This window comes from Caretta caretta, chromosome 2 (assembly GCF_965140235.1).
Source record: "Caretta caretta isolate rCarCar2 chromosome 2, rCarCar1.hap1, whole genome shotgun sequence".
Lineage (NCBI taxonomy): Eukaryota > Metazoa > Chordata > Testudines > Cheloniidae > Caretta > Caretta caretta.
The window spans coordinates 58889359-58913662 of NC_134207.1; the positions used below are offsets into that span (position 1 = coordinate 58889359).

Genomic DNA, 24304 nt, shown 5'->3' on the forward strand with positions numbered 1-24304 from the left:
TAAGGGTTACAATATTAGAGATGACTGTTTCTCATGAGTTGAATATATGGAGTGACAACGCAAGAGTTAACACTTTTATGATGAGAAAAAAAGATTGTGTTATGGAAAACTATTGATTATTTACAAAGTATTTTATAATCGAGTAGAAATAATGGATTAGATGTATGGACAAATCCTCCATAATTAAAGTTGAACGTATCCGTAAAATTGTCTGCTTCTTGATTTTAGGTCTATGGAAATGCAGGATCTAGCCAGCCCGCATAGCCGACTGAGTGGTAGTAGTGAATCCCCCAATGGTCCAAAACTTGATAACTCTCATATAAATAATAATTCCATGACACCCAATGGCACAGAAGGTGAGCTACCATTTTCTCTGAATATGCTTCGTATGTTGCTCTTTTTCAAGAGATTGTTCCATCAATCTTTAAGTCAGTAAATTATATATATATAAAATTGTACTATTGTAGGTGATCTATCTTTGTGTAATATGATGTATAAAGACTATGGTCAATGTTTGTCAGTAATTAATATTATTGGCTTTCAGCAATAGCTCTCAAGCCATGTTTATATTCTCTTTACATATTTTCAATGCATTTGAGTGGTATTATGTTGCTTAAAATAGTTGAAATCCATCAACAAAATAATTTTGCATTTTAGTGTTGAGAAGAACAGGAAATATCTACAGTTAGTTTCTATAAAAGATATATTATAAGCAGGCATTGCCATTTCTCTATTTTAATTTTGGATTTGCATTTTGTGTAAATTACTAAGTTTATGAAAGCTTTGCCATGTAGGCAAATACAAAGCTGTCCTTAAAAATTATGTGTTGATATTTCCTAAAGATAATTTGATAGGCTGTATTCAGCTTCTGCTCTTATGATGGATTGTCCAAAATTCAAATAGTTATAATAATTCAGTGAAGATAAAATATGATACATATTTTTCATGTTTTGATGAGAAGAGGAGAAATAGCAGAAACAAAATGCAATTGATTTATCAACTGGTATATTTGTTCTCAGTATAATACGAAGAATACCTCAACACATCTCCCCTACAAATAATGCCTCTGTAAAAATGTAGTCCTTTCAGGTAATTGTGGAAAGCAGTCTTTACTACAACCCTGCAGCAAAAGAAAATAAAAGATCATGAGTTTCTAATGTATTCACAAATCTGAAACTTAGAATCACATTTTTTTATAAAACAGATTTTTATAGCATACATTTGAGTATTACATGTAGTAAAGACGTACTGTGTGTTAAAAGCCAACATATAAATAATGAGCCAAACTGTTTTAGATACAGTATGCATTGCGTTCTTCCAGGAAAGACATCTGTCAATCAGATAAATGTTGTCTCCCCTGAGCTCCGTAGACATCTCTGTTATCCACTCTAATTGGAGTCGACTGTTGTTTGGGATGGCTTATCAAAAGCTGACAGTCAGTTGTGCTGGAGTTTGTGTATAATTTACTTTATGCTATTGCTACAAAATAAGTTTTGTAAGATTAAACTTTAAGCCATTTTTAATTCTAATAGCCTATAGTATTAACCTCTGGAGTTCTTTTTGTTTGTTTTTGTTTTTAAATAAAGACTTATGTATGATTGTGGTTTTCCCATTATTTTAATTAAAGTAGAAAAAATTAAATATTCCATGCCCACAAAAGACTCTTCTGTCATTTATATGTTATCAGATATACTTTCGGGACAGGATAAACGTCCCATTTTCAAAAGTTACTTGGGCACCTGAGAGCCTAAATTCCATTGACTTTTAGTGGGTCTTAGGTTCCTAAGTGACTTCTGAAAGTGGAACTTACGCAGTTTTGAAAATTTCACCCACAGCTTAATTTCATTAAACCAACACATAGCTATTACTAGTGTGAGTTCAAAGCCCTGATGATCACTAAGTGCTTTATTATAAATGTTCCCAGTTTTTGGCCCTTCTGTTCAATCTGGAGGCACTTCAGCAACACAGAAGTTGAGCGTGTTTCCTTGAACCACAAGACCCTTCCCTTGACCTGGCCACAGAACTCCTTATTGACCTAAATCGGAGGTGTGTGCGCACACACGGAGCAAAGGGAACCAAGGGCCCTAAATGTTTTGTTTTTAAGGAATGAGTTATTTGTATAGTTTCCACTTGTGCCCCAACTTCAGCCAAATACCATTCAACAAATACATTTGCAAATAATGTCTGTATTTCAGTGAGTGCAATGTTGAGTTTTATTGAGAAATATAAAACTAAACCACTGTAATTTGTTTTTAACATAGTTCATTTCTGACTTCAGAATGTGTAAGTTCATTTAGGTTAAATTCTACCAAGAAAAATGTAGCCTTTCAAAGAAACTTTACAAACTGAGATGAAGCCCAACAGTTTTCTTTTGTTTGCAATTTCCCTTCAGGTGACATGACTCTGCTCATCACTGCAGACTGGTTGCTAAGTACTAGTACACAGACCACTGCAGGTTTGTGTAGCCATGGTGAACACAGCAAAAATGTTAACATGCATTTTAAGATGATGTAAAAAAAAAATTTCTGAAAAGTATCTCATGCCCACTGTTTCCAGTCTAAGTTTAAGTTCATAAAAGCTGCAGTAGTAATTCGTACAATTGTGGTTACCCTCAGTGACAAATAATTAATTTAAGTCTGTGAAAGAAATATCAGATAATTCATTCTAGAATCAGATATGCACTTAGGGTCAAATTCTGTTCTCAAATACAGGAATAATTCCAACTGAATTTAGTGGGAGTAGCATAAGAGTCCAACAGCAGAATTTTCCCCTGAATCTGCCAGTGTATATTTCTTGCTCTGGGGAAAACTTTTTTTTTAACTGATGATCAAGCTTTAGAAAAACAAGATTAATGTAGCTTTTGTTTGTTTTTAAATTAAGCATAAACTAAAATTATATTTTCTTGCACACTCTGCTGAAGTAGGACCTGGTTTAAAATGAAATTACAGATTCTAGGGATGTACATTGTATATGGCTGCCAAATATTTCCCTTAAAATGCTACAGTATGACAAATGTGTGGTTTGCTTGTTTGTTGCATGTGGACTGGAAATGTGTTGCTGAACATTCACGTGTTAAATGTAATATGCAAAACTGACTGTTCAAGATGACTGTGGGCCTCATTCTCATTTAAACAAAGGACCCCTTTACATCACTCTGCTGCTTTAAAGGGGCCGTAATGTAAATGAGAATCATGGCCTCAGGTGTGTGCATTTTTGCATGTTATAAGTTTGTTATAAAGATACGTTAAGTTTCATTTCGCTATGGGTGTGAGTTGGGCAGAATTCCATACCCCAGAGTGCAAAATGTGTTCAATAAATTAGGGGGAAAAAATCTGTCCCAAAGTGAAATGGCCCTGTTTCAAACACATGTTTTTTAATTCCTCTCAGACACGTTTTCAGACATGCCTCTTTTTGATGTTGTACTACAAGAGGATGTGGTTGCTAGATAGATGACTGTTATTAGCTCATATTTTTAGCTTCACACTTAGTAGTAAGCTTTCAAAGCACTGAATGGGGATTTAGTTGTGTGATTGAATCATACAGTTTAATCCTTGGTTTGATAATACACCCTTTAGCTTGCTTAATGACACTTGTTATGGCACCCACCTTTGTTGCAATGCAAAATGTGCCCTGGTACAAAGGTGCGCCGCACAGTCATAAGCAATTATGAACATCTTGTAACCATGGTTGCCAGTGCAGAAATTCCACTTTAGTAGCCATTTACCTGTTCTGAATAGGTTGGGTAAATTTTTCTACCCATCCAAAATAATTTCAAAGGAATTTTGATAAGTCTGACTTATTCTTGCTTCAGATGCCAATTTCTCTATGAGGTCTCTTAAATTATGGCAGTTTCCATAAATCAAAGCAATATTCATTTAAATTCATGTCAGATCATGAGACCGTCATTACGGCCTGTGTTGGTGTGTGGTGAAGAGGAAATAAAATTTGTTCATCATTTTAGGAAAAGCCAGTAATAATACAGTAATTTCTTACTGGTTCATTTGGTTTCTCCTATCCTAATATGCCAGCCCAGAGTGTAAATCCTCCTACCAGCAGATGGAGAGGGAACAGGGAAAAGGAGAGATCTTGTTATATACTTCTTTTATAAAAGGGGCTGGCTGTCTGGCTGATCCTGCTTAGTTGGAGACTTCCCAAGCAATAAATTTGAAAGTAACACTAAAAGGTTTGTTTGAAAATGTTTAGGAAAAAGTAATCTCAGATACCAAAACAGGAGAGGATATCTGTAATATTTGTACTTTATCCCATTACTGTAGTATCTGAGCGCCTCACAATCTCTTAATGTAATGATCTTTACCACACCCTTGTGAGGTGGGGAAGTACTATTATCACCATTTAACTGAGGTACGGAGTGACTAAATGATTTGATCAAGGTCACACAGGAAGTCTGTGGCAGATCAGGGAATTTAATTTGGGTCCACTGCTGTTACTGCTCTAGCCCCTTCGCTATTTTTCCTCTCACAGAAGGGCTGCCATGTCAGGACTGACACAAAGGGACTGGGAAATTTCAAATTAGCAGGTAAGAGATTACCATTCTTCAACTTTACTTTTTGCCAGCCAGCCAGTGGCATTTTCAGCAAGTGTCCAGCTTCTTAATGCAGGGGGTGGGTACAGAGAAAAGGCTTAGTTTAGCAAGCTGTCCTGCACAGAAGCCACCTTCTGAAGGAGCTTCCAAAAGTGGCTGCTACGTTAGATTCCTAATTCTACCAAGGGATAATCACTTCTAAACTAAGAATTAGAAATGACTCTCAGGGAATTAACCTAGGCAGAAACTGGAACCTCTGCCCACTTAAAGTGTCTTTATGCAGTATTAAACCCACCAAAAATAAACAGGGGATCTGTTTTTTCTAATTTACAGCATTCTCTTCATGTTGAGAGTCCTAGAGGTGCTTCTGTCTCATTTTGAGGGGCCAGATAGGAGGGAAGAGAGATTTCTAGTCCCAAATAGATGGGGGAAACAGATAACAAAAAATTAGGTTGAGATTTTCAAAGATTTCTAGTGGCACATTTAATTTCAAAGGCAATTGGATGTCAAAATCCCTTTAGGTGGCTTTGAAAATCTCAGCCTTAATCTGTAAAGTATCTGACTTGAAGGAGAACCAGGATGAGATGCCTCCACAAAGGCAATAAAAGCTCCCCACTGTCCTGGCCAGGCAGATAACCATTAGGTAGTGTTAAGGCTGTTGAATCTGAATCCTCCTTCACGGATTCAAAAGAAAGCACTGGGGCTGTTTGGCATGATCTTTAAAATACCATAGGGTGCAAGATGCTAGATATTAGACTGGTTGTATATTTAAAATAATAATAATAAAAACTTATCCCTTCTGGATGGCAATTTGCAGAGGAGAGCTGTACCTTATATTTCAAGATCCCATAGCTACTTCCTGGGCACTATGGAAGTTGACTTTCTTGCTTTAACCAGCTCATACTGAGGGAAGGCAAGATTGTTAACTATGGTGCATGTTCTCCAGACTCTGTAACACACATACAAGCAAAAGTCTGTATTAAAAAGGATTACATTTAAATGCATGTTTCATCACACGAAAGTATTACATTTTCTTTACAAATATTCTCTAACTTAAAAACAAAAACACTTAGTCTGGAAATAAATAGTTAAGAGATCTAGACGCTTCCCACTCTCATAATTCTTCTTTATTCACTTATTACTCCACCTGATTTACACTGTCCAATCAGCCTTTAGTTTACCTCTTTGTTTTGTTCTGTAATAGAAATATATGTTTGGATGCATACTGTTGATATTATATATTATTAATTAAATGTGTAGCTCTGTAAGGTGTCAGTGTGATGTGTTGGTGGAGTAGAGGAATATTTTAATCTACAGAAATGGAATAATTGATTTGTTTTGTATTATGAAATATGCTGAGCATATGGTGGAGCAGGTTTCTATTAGCATACAATATGTTGAGCTTGTGGGTTTGTGTTTTTAATAATATAGCATCTAGAGCAGCTTTTTTGCAGTGGCTAATGTTGTAGTCTAATTTTATAATATTTAGGAAATGGATCCCTTTAATAGGAAGTAGGATTTTTTAAATTTTAGTAATTTGGTATGTTAACCATTATACATAATCTTCTATATTATAGGGAGCAAAATTAAGGTTTAGTGGATGATGATAGTCAGAGAGATGAATGGTCAGTGATGAAGAATTCTTTGGCCGTGGGGGAGTGTCTGGTTCCATTTTTTGTTCATTTCCAGCTTCTACCACTTGAGTATTTTGAAGTTTCTAGATCTCATGATTGTGAAAAAAAGCTTGTAAAGGTTAAACAAGTCTAACTGATTCAAAGACATCCGCCTGTGCACATATAGTGCTTCTGTGGGAATTCTGCACCACTGCACATGTGCAGAATTTATGTCCCCCGCAGATTTCTTTGCTTCCCTGCAGAAAAACAACTTTCTGATGGGGAAGCAAAGGGAGGCCACAAGAGAGGTCATGTGACCCTCCCCAGCAGTATGTTTCAGGTGCCCAGGGCAGCCAGCAGAGAGGTAAATCACTGTGGGGCAGGGGATGAGACTGGAAAAGATCTAGCTCTCTACCCTGTGCCACGCTCAGCTGCTAGTTCTGGCTGGGCTGGGGAGAACAGGACTTCCTCTTCCCCTGCACGGCATCTGGGGCTGGGTCAGACCCACCCTGAGATTACTCCCCCAGCTGCAGGAAGCTCTGCAAACCCTCTCCCCCAACCCTGCTTCCTTCACCCATTGCTCCTCAGCTGCATTGGAAAGGATCCCTGTACAGGGAGCTGCTCCCCCATTCACCCAACCCCCGTGCATCCAGACCCCCTCATACCCAGACTTTCCCACTGATCCTGCCCCCGACGAGCCCCACTCCCCCGGACCACCCCGACGAGCCACCCAGATCCCCATCCCACCGAGCCCCAATCAGCTGCACCTGGATTCCCACCCCGCGGAGATCCCCTCCCCTAGCATCTGGACCCCCCCACTGAACCCTCCACACCCAGACCACCCTGACAAGCTCGATCCCCTCCACATCCAGATCCCCCCGCTGAGCCCCAACCACCTTCACCTGGACCCCCCTGCAGAGTCCCATTACCGTTGCACCCAAAAACCCCAGTAAGCCCCTGTGCATCCAGATCCCTCCCACACCCGGATCCCCCATTGAACCACCCACACCCAGATTGCCCCACACAGAACCCTCTCAACCCACATTTGGATCCCCCCACTCTAAGCCCCTCCACACTTGGATCCTGCCTTTCTGAGCCTGCCTGCCCCCACCTGGTGCACCTGCCAAAGAGGGGGGGTGCTTTTAGGGCAGGCCTAGTCCTTGCGCTGTGTCAGGGTTAGGAACAGCCTCACCATTGAATCTGTGTCCCGGGGTGGGAGGAGCTGCACAGTGATCTCCCACCTCTGTGCAGCCAGTGGCCTATGCTCCCCAATGCCATGCTGGAGCCTCCACATTTATTTGACAAATAAAATTTGCAGAATTTTAAAATATAGTGTGCAGATTTTTAATGTTTTTGGCAGAGAATGCCCTCAGGAGTAATATAGCCTAAAACAATAGCTCTGAGAAGGGGAACTACCCATGCATCTTAATGGGGTGTGAATTCCAAGACCCACTGCCCTTGGGGCTCCACCCCAGCAGAGGACCTTGTATGTGACAGGAGAAGAAAATTATAGTGGGCCCAGTCCAGCTACCCAGGCAAATACACCCTGGCTGCGGGGGTGTGCACTGCGCCCCCCCCTCCAGCTACCACATCTGGGAGGAATAAGGCAGATGCATGCAACTGCCCCTGCTTCTCTTGGAGGGAAGGTAGAGCTGCCCCTGCCATAACCACTCCAAGGAGGCCTCCTGTCACAGTGTTCCTAAGGCTCTGGGCAGCTTAATCTGGCCATCCCTCCCTAGCTGTCTGCCTCCTTCCATGCCCCTCCTCTTTTCCTGCTTCCATCGCCTGCCAGTCTCCTATCCCATCCATGCTCTCGTTCTTCTACCTCCCCAAGAGCTCGCCCTCCATTCTGAGGCCAGGTAGCACTGCTCTGTGTCACTCCTCCATATGACCCCAGACCCTTACCTCCCAATCCAACTCTGCGCCTCCTCTTAGCCTGCCTGGCCTCCTGTCCCAGTATATTTCCCGGCTCTCCAGCCTCTCCCCCCACACACACACACTTGTGGCTCAGCCCAGCACGTCCTATAGCAAAGTTTAATCAGGAACAGGACAGTTTAGACATGGTTTTTAAATATAAACATATTTAATATTATATTTTAAACAATTCTCTGTATATATGTGAAAACAGGATCTTTGTAATTCCTCCAAACCCTCCTTCAAACATAAAAAGGCACTTCATTTAAACATAGGCCAATAGCATAACAAAGTTGGAGTTTCTAGGCCAAGCCATTTCAGTGAAAGATTATGATAAAAAAAAAGTTATGGAAAATTTAAAGTGGATGAAAGTGGCATTTCTGAAATACTCTAACTTCAATAAAAACTCCTGTTTCTAAACTTCCCAGTAAATCTCTTGCCTGTAGCATGTGACATTTCAGGGAGATTAGAGGTTTTTCAGGGAATTTTAGTGGAGAGTAGGGATGTTTAAAATCAGACTTACAATGGGAAGTGGCTTCAACCATAAGTATGGAGCAGGTACCACCATTCCATAGTGAAAGATGGAGATCTGTTAAGCACATGAAACAGCATGGATATCAACTTCCTTCTGTGTGGGGCTGCTCAAGGTCCAGGAAATAGACACTGGTAATCAGGATGATCCTTAATATATTGGGCTCTAGGTTAGAAGTTCCTGCTTTAGCAGCAGAAGAGGGTGATGTAGAGAGAGATTTAGCGGCTTCAGCAAGTAATGCCTCCTAGAATGGTTTGAAGCTATCAATTTGTATTGAATGCAGTTTGGATGCTGCAATTTTCTGAAAAGCTTTGCTTATCATGGGGAGAGAGAAAAGATGTATGCCTCAAAGAGTAAGGGAGTATCTGATTCCAATCCTGGAAACTAGAAGAAACTATATGTACCTTCTTGTTTGATTAGGAGGCACTGGTTGGATACTCACTGCCTAGAACTTCAGATTCTGCTTTGAAGGTCAAACCTCTCTGACTTCTAGCTGGCTGATTCTCTGCCATTGGCTGTTGGTCTTGTGACATCAGGTGCCAATTGCATTAACATCTAAGCACTATTTACAGAAGTTAAAGAACAGAGACAGTTTAGTCACAGACTAACAAGGGTAACACACAAGCCATTGTCCGTGCTCAGGAAGATCTCCACAGCCAGATTACCAATGGTGGGTTTAGTTAGAAAAAAATTAAGTGGGATCTCCCTCCCAAAAATCATCTCAGTTCTACTGTCTGAATGAAGGAGAGATTAACATAGAAGCACCCCAACAGATAACGCTAATTTTCTAACCACCAGCAAGGAGAATATTTCAGCTCTGGAGCAATGATAAATGGGTCAATCTGGGTCAGATTAAGGTGGCCAGTAGTAGAAAAGCCAAAGCTGCATGTTCAAATGTTAGCAGAAACTTCTTGATGGTGGAATTGATTAGTTGTGGAAGTCCCATTGCTTGGGTTTTGAAAACTCGACCAGAAAAATCTCAAGTAACATTCCTGCATTGGTGGAGAGATGCACTAGGTGAGGGTCAACTTAATTCTAGTAACCACTGTGCCTAAAGCAGGATAGGCGCCTTGTTGATGTGCTGAGCTCAAAAGGCAGTTTTGGCTGTCAGGCAAGCATTAGGGGTTCAAGCTCAATAAAGCTGGCACATGGTGACTTTTGGTGAACAACGGGTTCCTTGGATCAACCCAACACTTAAAAATTATTCCTGGGGGAGTTCTGCAGGACTGCACGCCCACAGAAAAAGTCTCGCCTCGCCCCCCCCCCCTCCCGCCCCCAAATTCCTGTGCTTCCCTTCAGAAAACGCCAGGGAAGCGAAGGGAAGCTTCAGGGTGGAGTGGGGGGAAAAAGGGGGACCACCATGGATGCAGTTCTTTGGAGGGGATTGCCCTCCCAAACAGAGATGAGGCAGGAGGGGGCACACGGGTTACGTGCCACTGCCCCCCCCCTTCTGCAGGTGCAGAGCTAACTAGTTGAAGGCAGCTGCGGCTGCTCCACTGACTCTGCAGCTGAGTGTTGCCTCCTGGGTCTTAATGCCAGTTGTGCTCCCCTTCCATGTTTTCTGTGCAACAGGGAGTGGGGCTGGGAATGAGAGAAGGTAGGGGAGTAGCACTGTATGTAAGGGAGCAATATGACTGCTCAGAGCTCCGGTACGAAACTGCAGAAAAACCTGAGTGTCTCTGGATTAAGTTTAGAAGTGTGTTTAGATGTAGTGGTGGGAGTCTGCTATAGACCACCGGACCAGGGGGATGAGGTGGATGAGGCTTTCTTCCGGCAGCTCGCAGAAGCTACTAGATCGCACACCCTGGTTCTCATGGGTGACTTTAATTTTCCTGATATCTGCTGGGAGAGCAATACAGGGGTGTATAGACAATCCAGGAAGTTTTTGGAAAGCATAGGGGACAATTTCCTGGTGCAAGTGCTAGAGGAGCCAACTAGGGGGGGAGCTTTTCTTGACCTGCTGCTCACAAACAGGGAAGAATTAGTGGGGGAAGCAAAAGTGGATGGGAATCTGGGAGGCAGTGACCACGAGTTGGTTGAGTTCAGGATCCTGACACAGGGAAGAAAGGTAAGCAGCAGGATACGGACCCTGGACTTCAGGAAAGCAGACTTTGACTCCCTCAGGGAACAGATGGGTAGGATCCCCTGGGGGACTAACATGAAGGGGAAAGGAGTCCAGGAGAGCTGGCTGTATTTCAAGGAATCCCTGTTGAGGTTACAGGGACAAACCATCCCGATGTGTCGAAAGAATAGTAAATATGGCAGGCGACCAGCTTGGCTTAACAGTGAAATCCTAGCGGATCTTAAACATAAAAAAGAAGCTTACAAGAAGTGGAAGGTTGGACATATGACCAGGGAAGAGTATAAAAATATTGCTCGGGCATGTAGGAATGAAATCAGGAGGGCCAAATCGCACCTGGAGCTGCAGCTAGCGAGAGATGTTAAGAGTAACAAGAAGGGTTTCTTCAGGTATGTTGGCAACAAGAAGAAAGCCAAGGAAAGTGTGGACCCCTTAATGAATGAGGGAGGCAACCTAGTGACAGAGGATGTGGAGAAAGCTAATGTACTCCATGCTTTTTTTGCCTCTGTCTTCACTTACAAGGTCAGCTCCCAGACTGCTGCGCTGGGCATCACAACATGGGGAATAGATGGCCAGCCCTCTGTGGAGAAAGAGGTGGTTAGGGACTATTTAGAAAAGCTGGACATGCACAAGTCCATGGGGCCGGACGAGTTGCATCCGAGAGTGCTAAAGGAATTGGCGGCTGTGATTGCAGAGCCATTGGCCATTATCTTTGAAAACTCGTGGCGAACGGGGGAAGTCCCGGATGACTGGAAAAAGGCTAATGTAGTGCCCATCTTTAAAAAAGGGAAGAAGGAGGATCCTGGGAACTACAGGCCAGTCAGCCTCACCTCAGTCCCCGGAAAAATCATGGAGCAGGTCCTCAAAGAATCAATCCTGAAGCACTTACATGAGAGGAAAGTGATCAGGAACAGTCAGCATGGATTCACCAAGGGAAGGTCATGCCTGACTAATCTAATCGCCTTCTATGGTGAGATAACTGGTTCTGTGGATGAAGGGAAAGCAGTGGATGTATTGTTTCTTGACTTTAGCAAAGCTTTTGACACTGTCTCCCACAGTATTCTTGTCAGCAAGTTAAAGAAGTATGGGGTGGATGAATGCACTATAAGGTGGGTAGAAAGTTGGCTAAATTGTCGGGCTCAACGGGTAGTGATCAATGGCTCCATGTCTAGCTGGCAGCCGGTGTCAAGTGGAGTGCCCCAGGGGTCGGTCCTGGGGCCGGTTTTGTTCAATATCTTCATAAATGATCTGGAGGATGGTGTGCATTGCACTCTCAGCAAATTTGCGGATGATACTAAACTGGGAGGAGTGGTAGATACGCTGGAGGGCAGGGATAGGATACAGAGGGACCTAGACAAATTGGAGGATTGGACCAAAAGAAATCTGATGAGGTTCAATAAGGATAAGTGCAGGGTCCTGCACTTAGGACGGAAGAACCCAATGCACAGCTACAGACTAGGGACCGAATGGCTAGGCAGCAGTTCTGCAGAAAAGGACCTAGGGGTGACAGTGGACGAGAAGCTGGATATGAGTAAGCAATGTGCCCTTGTTGCCAAGAAGGCCAATGGCATTTTGGGATGTATAAGTAGGGGCATAGCGAGCAGATCAAGGGACGTGATCGTCCCCCTCTATTCGACATTGGTGAGGCCTCATCTGGAGTACTGTGTCCAGTTTTGGGCCACACACTACAAGAAGGATGTGGATAAATTGGAGAGAGTCCAGCGAAGGGCAACAAAAATGATTAGGGGTCTGGAACACATGACTTATGAGGAGAGGCTGAGGGAATTGGGATTGTTTAGTCTGCAGAAGAGAAGAATGAGGGGGGATTTGATAGCTGCTTTCAACTACCTGAGAGGTGGTTCCAGAGAGGATGGTTCTAGACTGTTCTCAGTGGTAGAAGAGGACAGGACAAGGAGTAATGGTCTCAAGTTACAGTGGGGGAGGTTTAGGTTGGATATTAGGAAAAACTTTTTCACTAGGAGGGTGGTGAAACACTGGAATACGTTACCTAGGGAGGTGGTAGAATCTCCTTCCTTAGAAGTTTTTAAGGTCAGGCTTGACAAAGCCCTGGCTGGGATGATTTAATTGGGGATTGGTCCTGCTTTGAGCAGGGGGTTGGACTAGATGACCTCCTGAGGTCCCTTCCGACCCTGATATTCTATGATTCTATGATTCTAAGGGGGATGGGGGAAGAGGCAGTGGGGAAGGAAAGGGGTGGAATAGGGCAAGGGAAGGGGAATGTGGGAGTGAGGGGGGGATGGGACATGGGGCAGTGGAGGAAGGGGAATGAGATGGGAAAGAAAAGGGGATAGGAGAATCGTGGGGGGAAGCAAGCGCTTTAATAGGTAGCAGGTTTAAAACAAACCTAAGGAAGTACTTCTTCACACAACGCATAGTCACCCTGTGGAACTCGTCATGGAATGTTGTAAAGGCCAAAAGTAATAAGTGTTCAAAAAAGAATTAGATAAGTTCATGGAGGATAGGTTCATGAATACAACTGTTGGTTTTATTGTAACTTATCACTGCCTACATGCTTTTATTTAAAATATTGCTTTTGGACATACTATACAGTGACTATGCCATAACTTTTTAATATTAAAGAATTTTTTGTACTAGATGGCTGCGTGCTTGGGGGTATGTCTGTTATAATGTATTATATACAGTCCAGAAGAAGAGAAGACGAATGCAGCCAACTGTTGTCTCTGTGGGAAAATAATAATTTTGCTGCAGTCAGAGCTAGGTGGAGGTGGTGGTATTTTTATTTATTTATTTATTAGTGCCTTATATATGATTACGTGTGACTTCCTAACATGAACATGATTTTCTATGCTGAGACTATAGCTGCTGTAGGACACCTGAGAAGACAGCAAGGTCCCTGATCCTGCCTATACCTACACACATGCTTAACTTTACTCACTGTGAGTGGTCCCAAGCAGGTAAAGTTACGTATGTATATAGGTGTATGCAAGACCCAAGGTCAGTAAGTTTTCACTTCAGTGAACACTAAGCCTCAGGTAATGATGGTACAAATGTAGCATCTGTTGCAACTATTTCCTTGATCCTTTTAATAATTCTTTTTTAAAAAGAAAATTTTTTGCCTGCTCCTTTTTAAGCATCAGAAAAAATATTGGGGGCTGATTCTCATTTTCACTAAAGCTACTTTACAGTTGCACCCGATGTATTCTTTACACTGCCAGAGCAGTGTTAAAATGCCAGTGTAAATGAGAATCAGCCTCTTGGGCCCAGATTTTTAAAGGTATTTAGGCATTGGTGTGCTCGGCATTGCAATCCCTAGTAGACTGAGAAGCCTACATGTCATTTTCAAAAGTGACTTAGGCCTAGTTTATACTTAAAATTGAGGTTGTCATAGCTACATTGCTCAGGGATGTGAAAAATCCATACCCCTGAGTGATGGAGCTATGCTGACCTAAGTCCCAGTATAGGCACAGGTGGATCTGTGGAAGAACTGCTTCTGTCGACCCAGTTACCATCGCTCAGGGAGCTAGTGTTCCTACACCCATCCGTGTAGGCTGCGGGATTATGCTGATTAAGCTACGGCACAGTAGCTGTGCTGGCATAGTTCCTGCAGTGTAGACATGGCCTTATGCACTTGGGAGCCAAAGTCCCACTGTCAGTAGTAGTATAAAAAAGAAGTAATGGATTTCAAGGATGAATTTTCACTATTGTGTTTTGCGAGGAAACTAAAAGAGAACACCTATCTTTCTTGACATGGGCCAAAATTAATGCCATTTGGGAATCTGTCTATTTACACAAAAGTAAATGGGAAACAAGTTTTGGAATCTAGTTCAGATGATAATTTGGAAATAAAACCGCAACAGATTAGAGACTACCAGGCAGGCAGAATGTTGAATTACCATAAGTGACCAAGTTCTCCGAATTTTCAAATGAATGTTAGACTTGAATTGGATGTTGGACTAAACAAATGTTGTTGTTTGATTAGTGGTAGATATATGAAATGATATTTCATAAAAATGCTCCATCACTGAAAGCCTGTATCTCTACTAGCTTAGCTTTTAACTTCTGATATAGTGTGGCATATTGGGAATCTGATGATTTATATGTGAAAATTGTCTACATATGCATAATGTTAATGTATACACTTTAATACCTACAGAAATCTATTACCAGAGCCAAATAATATATAGGAAAGAAGGAAATTAAGAAATATAAGCAAAGAAGAAAAGATATTTTCAGATGAAATTTGGAATGAGATTGAGAGTTGATGAGGTAGAGAGAGAGGTTATTCCAGATCGTAGAAACTGCAGAACAGAAGGCTCTTTTAATATGTATATTGCAAGTATAATTTTAAAAGTAGGTACAGGTAGACGGTTATGCTAACTTTACTACAGAAATTGGCACTGGAATGTCAAAGAAATCCAAGGGAAAATATAAAATAAACATATTTTCTTAGTTTTTGCTGGTGCTTTAGAAGATTCTTTAACTTCTAGGCTTATTAATTCTAATATTTTCATTAAATTTCATCATTAGAAGAGGCACTTTCATCCTTAAGGCACCTGGAACTTCCTAAGAGAGGAAAGCTTATTTTGCTGAAGCTGTTCAGAAGTTTGATTTTTAGTTCTAGGTATAATGTAGCAATGCTTCCTGGCATATTTCCTTGAGATCAAATAAAGAAGATAAAATTGGACCCCGATCGTGCAATTGGATTTGTCTGAGTCTATGCTTGTGCCTGCATAGAGCCTGAATGATTTTAATGGTGCTCTGTGTGCCACATGGATGCAGACAGCTGCCTGCCAGGATCTATTTCATGATTGAAGTCTTAGGGTGTAGCTGTTGTATGTTTTTATGAGTGTAGGGTATGTGTATTTTAGGATTCACTCAAAGTGAACAACATAGGTAAGGCGGGGATAAAGGTTCCGTTCTTTTCAAATGAAAAAAGTAGCATTAATTCAGTACCAAAGGTGAGAAATCATGCACTTATAAGTGAGAAGTTCCAGAAATTAAGGTTTGTGCTACTGCAGTAATTCATATATATCTGAGCCTACCTCTCATTTTGAATACATCTCATAGACATTTTCTGCCCTTGTTTAAATGTTATATTACCTCATCCATCTTGTCTCTCAGTTACTTCTTTTACTGGACCAACTTCTGTTGGTGAGAGAGACAAGCTTTCGTGCCACACAGAGCTTTTCTTCAGATCTGGAAAAGGTACTCCGAGCATCACAACTAAGGCCATGTCTACACTCCAAAATTATGTCAACCTAACTTACATCGGCATACAGCCACTGAAGTTATTAAATCGCTTATGTGTGCACGGTTGGCTCCTTGTGTTGGCGATGCATGTCCTCACTTGTATCAATTGTATTGTCAGTATGGGGCATTGTGGGATAGCTCCAGAAAGCCAGTAACACTCAATGTGAGCAACACAGTGTCTACTCTAACACTGTGTCAACCTAATTACGTCTACCGTTACTCTACGCCACTTGTGGTGATGGTGTTCCTAAATTGGCATAGAGAGGCACTTATGTCGGCTGGAGCCAAATTTAAGTGAAGACCTTCCACTGCTAGGGCAACCCAAGGCATCTTATGTTAACCTATCCATGTCGTATAAACTGTGCCTAGTACAAGGTGGAGCAGAAACCCCCTCTTTTTGTCCTATGACTGCAGAAGTGTTAAAAGGCCCTTGAATGGACCCTTGCAGTATGCACGAACTACTTATGCTAAACAATCTATTCCACTTTGCATTTAGCTGTGACTCTCAGGGCTTGTCTACACTATGCAGCTTTTAGCGACAAGGCTGTGTCAACACATCCTTATCGCTAAAAGTCAGCATGTGTGAATGCTCTCTGTCAGTATTTTGTCTGCACTTTTGCCGTCAAAATACTTCCAGTCCCGTGAGCGGCATTAGCTTTGTTGGCAGTAGAGTGCTCCTGCCGACAAAGCCACAGTCACACTGCCACTTGCATCGGCAAAACTTTTGTCTTTCTCAGGGGGGCTTTTTTAAGTACCCGTGAAAGACAAAAGTTTTGTCGACAACGTCGCAGTGTAGACAAGCCCTCAAAGTACCTTTCCCAGACCTGAAGAAGAGCACTGTGTGGCTCAAAAGCTTGTCTCTTTTACCAGCAGAAGTTGGTCCAATAAAAGATATTACCTCACCCATCTTGTCTTTCTAATATCCTAGGACCGACAGCTAAAACTACTTTGCAATTAACTAACAGTAATACAATCACCATTAAGTGTACAAGATGTGTGACATATTCAAGTTCATATTGCAGTAGGAATCTTATCTTCTGGAACCTCTGACTTCAGCATGCTTGAATTTGCAATCTTAATGTTGCATTAATGCTAATTTTTATATTTTTTTATCAAGATTTTTAAAAATAGCCTGAAAGCAGCTTCCCAAATCTATAGTTAAAAATAGGCTTTCAAAAAGTGCTTATTACCTGGCAGCTTCTATTGTGTGATAGTTGTGCATTTGCGAATTGTGTGACGGGTGAGACAGATAATGCTTGTCGGTTGTGTTTTATAGATAATTCCTTTAGTGGTGTTCAAAAACTAATATATGAGTAATTCTAGATAAACTTTTAAAATAGCTATGCACAAATAGGATCCATTTAATTTATATTAAATAACAAGTCTTCAACGAAAGTAGCTCAACATGCAACGAATCTAATGCTGCCTCAACAGCTTTGCTAACTCCAGTTTTTGCCTGTTATATTTTCGTGTGTATGTGTGTGTTTCATGCAGCTTTCTGAACTTTTATCTGCTAGCCTTAATAGTCTGTTTTTTGTTTTCTTGGTTCTGTTTTGCCTTTTAAATCTGATTAAAATGTCAGAAATAATGGGGAAAGGAACAATTATATAAAAGAGCAGTTGGCACAGACATTCCACTTGCACAGATTGTACAGATTCCTTTGATTTGCAAACCAAATCTAAATGAGTTGTGCATGATGATGATACTATTCCTTAGCAAGGGATCTTTGCAGCAAAGAACCCATCTGGGTTCTATTCTTGGAACTCCTACGAACAGCCTGGGCACTTCTGTTTTAGTGCAGCTTTGTGTCACTGGTGTTTCAGCAGCATAGAAACTCAGCAGCACAGTGATGAATCGTGCGCTCTCTATGAAGAAGGAGGGAAAAATCACTTCTGAAAATACCTTGAAGATGTGCCATTGAAAGCGATATAAGTTCAGAGTTATTAGAACTCGATTTAGTAGTCCCTGGGTTTGTTAACCAAGGGTTTGAGCATCTACACTCATTTGTAACGCCAGGTTAGGAATTGTTGAACTCTGGGTCCCAACCGGGAGTTCCAGCATCTGTGCTGCATTATGCGGGTTTGAGTCCAACCACCCATATCCCAGACTTCCTAGCTCCTTCCCAGAATGTGGCTGTTCCTGTCCTTTGTTCATGGTACAGTGTGGGAAAACTTGACAGTCCCCCAAACTTGACTGGCCAGAGCACAAAGATAGTCTGCCCATGGGACTGGGGGTACTTTAGGCGGACTCCCAGAGCATGAGTCCAGTGGGGTTTTGTCTACACTGCAGTAGGGCTTGAACCCTGGCTCCCAGCTTTATGCAGGCTCAGACTCTCCATCCCCTAAGGGTCCTGGGACCCAGGGTCTGAGTCCTCGGTTAGGGCAATTTGTGTGTAGACGGAAGGGGGGCTAGGCGGAAGCCTGAGTTCGAACCCTGGGCTTATATTGCAATGTAGACATACCTTAAGTGATGGAGTGGATTCAAGTGATAGTAATCAGAACATCTCTTAATTAATAATAGTGCCTCCTCCATTTACTAGCTTAACATTCCGTTTCAGCTACTGAGCAGCAGCAGTGGGAACTTTCAGCCAGTCCTTCTTTCTTCCCTCTCTCACAATTGAACACACTGTTAAAAATTATCCAGGAAAACTTGCAATATGTGTTCTGCATCGTGTGGTACCAGTCCCGCTAGTAGCTCAGAGACATACTGTGAAGGCTTAGAGCAGCTTGCAGATACTTTAATGTAGGGGAGAGAAGTAGAGAAGCTAGAGTCCGCAGCACATTTAGGAAACATTTACTAGGCAACCAGGAAAAAACAGCACATGCAGGAAGTAAGGAAGGATGATACTGTACTTGCTATGAACAGAATAATGTACCATGACTTTCCAGAGTTTTGCTTCTTTGGACTGCTCCATATCCATTTGATACACATAGATCAGTGAAAAGATGTTCTGATAGGATTGCACTTCTTGTTTTTATTCCCAGCTCATCTCTTCTCACTGCCCTCTTTTAGCTTCTCTCCTCGGGGGGAGCATTTACCATTCAGGAGGTCAGTTTGTCTTTTGGATGGGTTGGACAGCCCTCTCTGCAGTCAGAATCCATGGCTGGTTGTAAGTGATTTCTGTGGGATAGAATGCTATGCTATCATTTCTGAATTTATTTCTTTGCGTAACAAACTATGAGTGTCCAAAAAGAAAAGAAGTACTTGTGGCACCTTAGAGACTAACCAATTTATTTGAGCATAAGCTTTCGTGAGCTAGGTCCCAGGCAGATCAAAGTATGCAATTGCTTTCTGACATTTTGATACAACTGTGGCTGCTTATGGGAGGAAGGCTCTTCAGTTCCTATACATCATTATTAAATTACTGATTAACTGCAGCATGAAGCTCTATGCGGGTCATGATTCTTCATCATGAAGGTCTAGTAAAGCTTATTTGTAAATTACACTTACAAATGAGAATCCAGATCAGGAACTCTGTTGCACCCTCACTTTCTTACTCTAATTTTCATATATGCAAGAAACATAACAGTTGAGATGCGATATATTGTGGAGGAATTTGGGGTAAATGCTGTCAAATTTAGATTGTGTCAGTCACTGGTTAGTGTTACATTTCTTGCTATGACCATGCAGCTCCCAGTATATTTTATATATTTGTTTCCTCTTTATTTTAGGAAGCATTATATGGTTTAGAAACAGTTTAGAAGTTTTCAACTCTAAAAATTATTGCAGTAAAATATTGCTGATAAGTCATATAGGGTGAAGCTAGACTTTGATCAGATTTTTCCGTTAATGGCTCTGTAACAAAAATATGAAATCCAGATGAAATGTAAGCAGCAGATATGAACCAGGTTTTTATTTCAACTATGGCATTTTCTTCCAGTTAGAAAATTAATATTCCTCCAAAAAAGGTGCTCCCTAGAAGAAAAGATATGTTAGATCTCTGGACCGTGAGAGCACCTGAATTGCTACAGATGCCAGCAATGCAGTGGCCCTGCATCTCTGGGAAGAAGGTTATTCTATTCCACAAAAGCCAAAAAGAGGCATAGAATGGGCTCCAGAATACTGAACAGTGGAGAGAGAAGCTTGGGGGAAACAGTGCTAGTGTATATTAGCTTCCATCTATCGCAGCTCCCAAGCTAGGTTCAGCTTTTTCTTTTATTTTTACTTTTATTTTTCTTTCTTTTCCCCCCATCCCATTTGTTAACCAGAGAACAAATCCCACAGCATCATTCCCATGAGAATACCTGCCTTATGAAAATTGGACTAGAAAGAGTCACAAAGTGTTGGGCGGGGGGGTGGAGTGACACTTATTCACAGTTTATAGAGGGACACATGCATACTATGCAGAGAGGCAGCTGGTCTAGTGTATAGGGTGCTGGACTGGAATGTGTACCAGGAGACCTGGGTTCTAGTCCTGGTTCTGCCCTTGATCTGCTATGTTACCGTGGGCTAGTCATTGGGCTCTTTCTGCCTCTGTTTCCCTTCCCTTTCTCTATTAATGGGGATTTTTTTTGGTGGAATTTGTTATTAGAAGTAGTGTGGGAGTAGCTCAATGAGTGCACTAGAGTTTATAAACCCTGCCTGGGCCTGATCTGGATCTCCATGAGGTAGGGATTACAGGCAAAGAGCCCTGTATGGGGGTGAAAAGAGAGTAGCCAGGGAGGAGGAGAAATTTGAGGGGTTAGGGATAGATCTTTTGGCTGAGGTCAAGTAAAAGGGGAAAAGGCATGCACGGAGAGCTAGGGGAGGACAGGGGCCCCCTTCTGTCAATCTAATGACTCCCCCTGAATAAATTATATTACCTCACACAGTCATGCTAACATGCACGCACACAGAGCCACAAACCACTTTCCTCATGCTGGGGAAATGGGAGATAGGGCATCACAAGGGGATTTGATCTAAGGACAGAGAGAAAAAGATATCTGGGGAGAGTCCTGCACATTTTGCAAGGTCCACGTAGATTCCTGTCAATGATAGTTCCAATTCCCAGGCAAAATAATTTGCAAGCTGGATTCAAGGCTATAGATATGCATTTAGTTGCTTAAAACATGATGTACGTGGAAAGGCTGGTATGATAAAATGGCATTGCAGGGTAGTTTATGTTGTCTTAATGATTTCTTGTGCAAAGCCATTGCCTTTACATTTTGCCCATAGTTACATCCAAGCTAAATTAGGGTCAGATCTGTGCCCTGTTTGTCCTACTTGAGGATCTAGGCACTAAGTAAGTGTACTGTGTATATATGTACTGGAATAACTGAGAATAGAACTAATAATTTTGTTGTTGAAGCATGAGCCAGAAGAGAGTCTAGCTCTCTTGCTCTTAAAAATCTGTGTTGGTTCTGCCATGTAAACCAGAGTAAAAAGTTGTAATAACTTTTCTGTCAATAAAGTAACTAGCTACATAGCTGAATATGGACAGAGTTGCTGAGTAAGAAGTCATTCTGATACCGTCACTTTTCAGAGCAGAATTCTGAAAAGAGGGCATTGGAAGATATCTGGGAACCCGACTGGGTTTGGGGAGGAGGCAGCCAAGCAATTTGCTGGCACCTCCTTGTGGTGGATGTCCAGTGCAGGTACTCCATAGGGAAGGGACACAGTGACCAGATAAATGGCTTGGTAAAGGATTTAAAAAGGAGATGTTAGTTAATGAAACGGAATGGGTCGGGGTGATTGGGGCTCCTATGAATGGTACGGCAGGGAGCCAAACTCCCTTTATTACAGCCCACCTTAACCCTCCTCTGAGGGGGAGGGGTGGATGGCAAGGTCCCAGCAATGGGTGGGTTGGGGGACCTGGATGAAAAAAGGGGGGGGCTGGCAAAAGCCCTTCGGATACTTATTGAATGAACATGGAATTACCTGCACTGTACACTTTTATCTGCCGTGTAGACCCAGACATCTAATAAAAAAGTTATGGCCTGATTAAAACCATGTCAAATGTCTCCCATCCTTCTTTCGGTATCGCCGGACAATCACTTTTCGGAGCTGAATTTTACTTTGAGAAAGAAATTAGAGCTGGTTGGAAAATAGGGGTTTTTTTCCATGGACAATTTCAGTGAAAATTAAAGAAAAAGTTTGTCTAAATTTCCCATTGAAAATTCTGATTTTTTTCAAGGGAAAAAATGAATACAGAAAATAGTGTGGATTTTGGCTGAAAAAAAGATAATTTGTCAGGTGTTCAGTTCTTCAAAATACTGAAATTTTCAGCTGAAAGCAGACACTTTTCATGAAAAATTTTGTTTGGTTGAAAACCGAAATTGCCGTCACAAATATTTTGGACAAAAAAATTTCAACCAACCCTAGAAGAAGTCCATTAAAAGAATGCTTCAATTTTTGCCTCATTCAGATCATTCTGAAAACTTACTTCTGCAACCAACAAACAATGACTCTCTGAATATGTTGGTTATAAAGGATTGTTGGTTTTAAAGGATTAAGAATCATAGGAGTGCACAAAGTGGCATGGGGACTCATTGGTTGATCTGTCCATGACAGTATCTTCTAGTTTGTTACAGTGGCTTTTATTCCTTGGGGACAGAAACAGATCTTTGTGTGTGTGTTTATATTTACACAAAAATACAGATAGCAAATATTTGTTAGAAGATTGTGTTTTAGTGGTATTTTGTGAATAATGTGTGTGCATGTGTATGTGTGCATGAATATTAGGAGCATTTAGATTATTTATAATTTATACTTCTAGTTAAAACAGAACCAATGAGCAGCAGTGAGATTGCTACGACTACAGCAGACGAGTCTTTAGACAATTTCTCAGGATCAGGTAAGAAATAAAGATATTTTTCACTTACTGTTTTCTTCCCCTCTTACAGTCTAAATACTGTATGCAGAAGTTAAAAATAAAAGGTTTTATACAGTCTGTAGCTCGCACATTCTATCGGGCCTGATCTTACACATCTTACTCAGGCAAAAGTCAGTGGGAATTTTCCATAAGTAAGAAATGCGAGATCAACTCATTGATATCCATGGATAACTTCTCTGGGAGCTCCACTCAGGATTGGGGCAGTATTATGGCTCAAACTGTTTTTTTGTTTTGTTTTTGTTTCTGATGGCTAGCAGATCCACATCTGCATGCTCTAGTTGTGAATGGGATGAAAGTCTAAAATCGTCCTCCTTGCTTGCTTACCGTTATGATGCCTTCTGAATTCTGGCTGTTCCCCAAAAAGTGCAGATATTTACATTTGCCATTTGTGCCAATAGGTCTCTAAAAGGTGGCGAAAGGGTGCATATTAATCCAAAATGTGTGAATTAACACTGTTATTTCTATATTACTGTTTTTGTCGTGCAGAATTTGTACCTAATTCTGAACTCATAAGTTACAATCATGATTGCAGAGAGATGCAATAGAGCTATGTTATTTGCAGTGTGTTATTTGAGAGTGTTATTTGCAGACTCATGTTGACTTTAGAGATTCACTTTAAAAATTGACCAGCTGATGTGTCTTGATTGATATAGGCCACATATGTGTGTGCTGATTATGCTAAAGATTGGCCAACAACTGTTTCTAATATATTCAAGCACATTCAGAGATCTAAACTCAAAATTTTGAACTTAAGAGAATAGGGATCGGTTGTACATTACACTCCATCCTCTTTGAGCCTCTCATACAAGGCAAAGAGGATAGATTCTGGCTGTAGCTGGCCAGCAAACAGTTCCCTCGTGGAGGGTAACTGCCAACTGGCATAAACTCACCAGAGGCAACTCCTCTACTAGACCACACCTCCACTCTCTCAGTGTAGGGTATATGTGAGGGGTACATTGGAGGTAAGATGAGGGGTGTGACAGAGCCTTGTTGTGTTGAACCTCTAGTGATATAAGGTATGTAAGTGTAAGTTCCAGCAGATCCTAGACAATCCAGATGCTGGGTCTGCACCAGATTGGGTAGATATAACTGGTTCCATGATGGCCCCTGCTGTACAAAACAGAGCTTGGATGAGGGAAATATTGAGCCCATCAAATTGACTTTAACAATCCTTGGATGCCAATACACTAACTACTCTGAAAGATACTGTCTTAATTTTACGTCTCCATTTTTCACAGCTATTTGAAAGCACAGTGTGTGAGAACACTCTTAGACTGTAAATTATTTATAGAGATTCTTGTTATATATAATATATATATATATATGTCATATAGATTATACAGCTGGGGTGTATTTACTTTGGGCTTGACACAAACGAGATAACGATAAGGGAAAACAGGAAAAAAATTATTTGCTATCTTTCTTGGTAATGGTCACTCAGAAATAATTCTGTAGTACTGAGAACAAATCTGTATGCTTCACAGGGACAAAATCAGATTCTGCCCAGCTTAACTGTTTTAGGAAATTCTATCAGATGGTACATTGCGCATGCTCTGTTTGATTCCAGATGCCTGACAAT

At 41.4% G+C, this 24304-nt stretch overlaps 1 protein-coding gene across 14 annotated transcripts in view; it reads left to right on the forward strand.

Moving 5' to 3' along the window:
* The window catches only part of EYA1 (EYA transcriptional coactivator and phosphatase 1), a 227777-nt gene that overhangs the window by 114463 nt on the left and 89010 nt on the right, over positions 1-24304 (forward strand). For 9 of the 14 annotated variants that reach the window (XM_075125123.1, XM_075125125.1, XM_048840933.2 and 6 more), the window contains 3 exons: positions 229-356; positions 2393-2455; positions 22609-22686. In XM_075125123.1, coding sequence (XP_074981224.1) covers positions 233-356; positions 2393-2455; positions 22609-22686 — 265 coding nt within the window. In that variant the 5' untranslated portion in view covers positions 229-232. Of the gene's footprint in view, positions 1-228; positions 357-2392; positions 2456-4482; positions 4538-22608; positions 22687-24304 lie in introns of all 14 variants that reach the window. The other 5 variants (XM_075125131.1, XM_075125132.1, XM_075125133.1 and 2 more) reach the window with 2 other exon arrangements.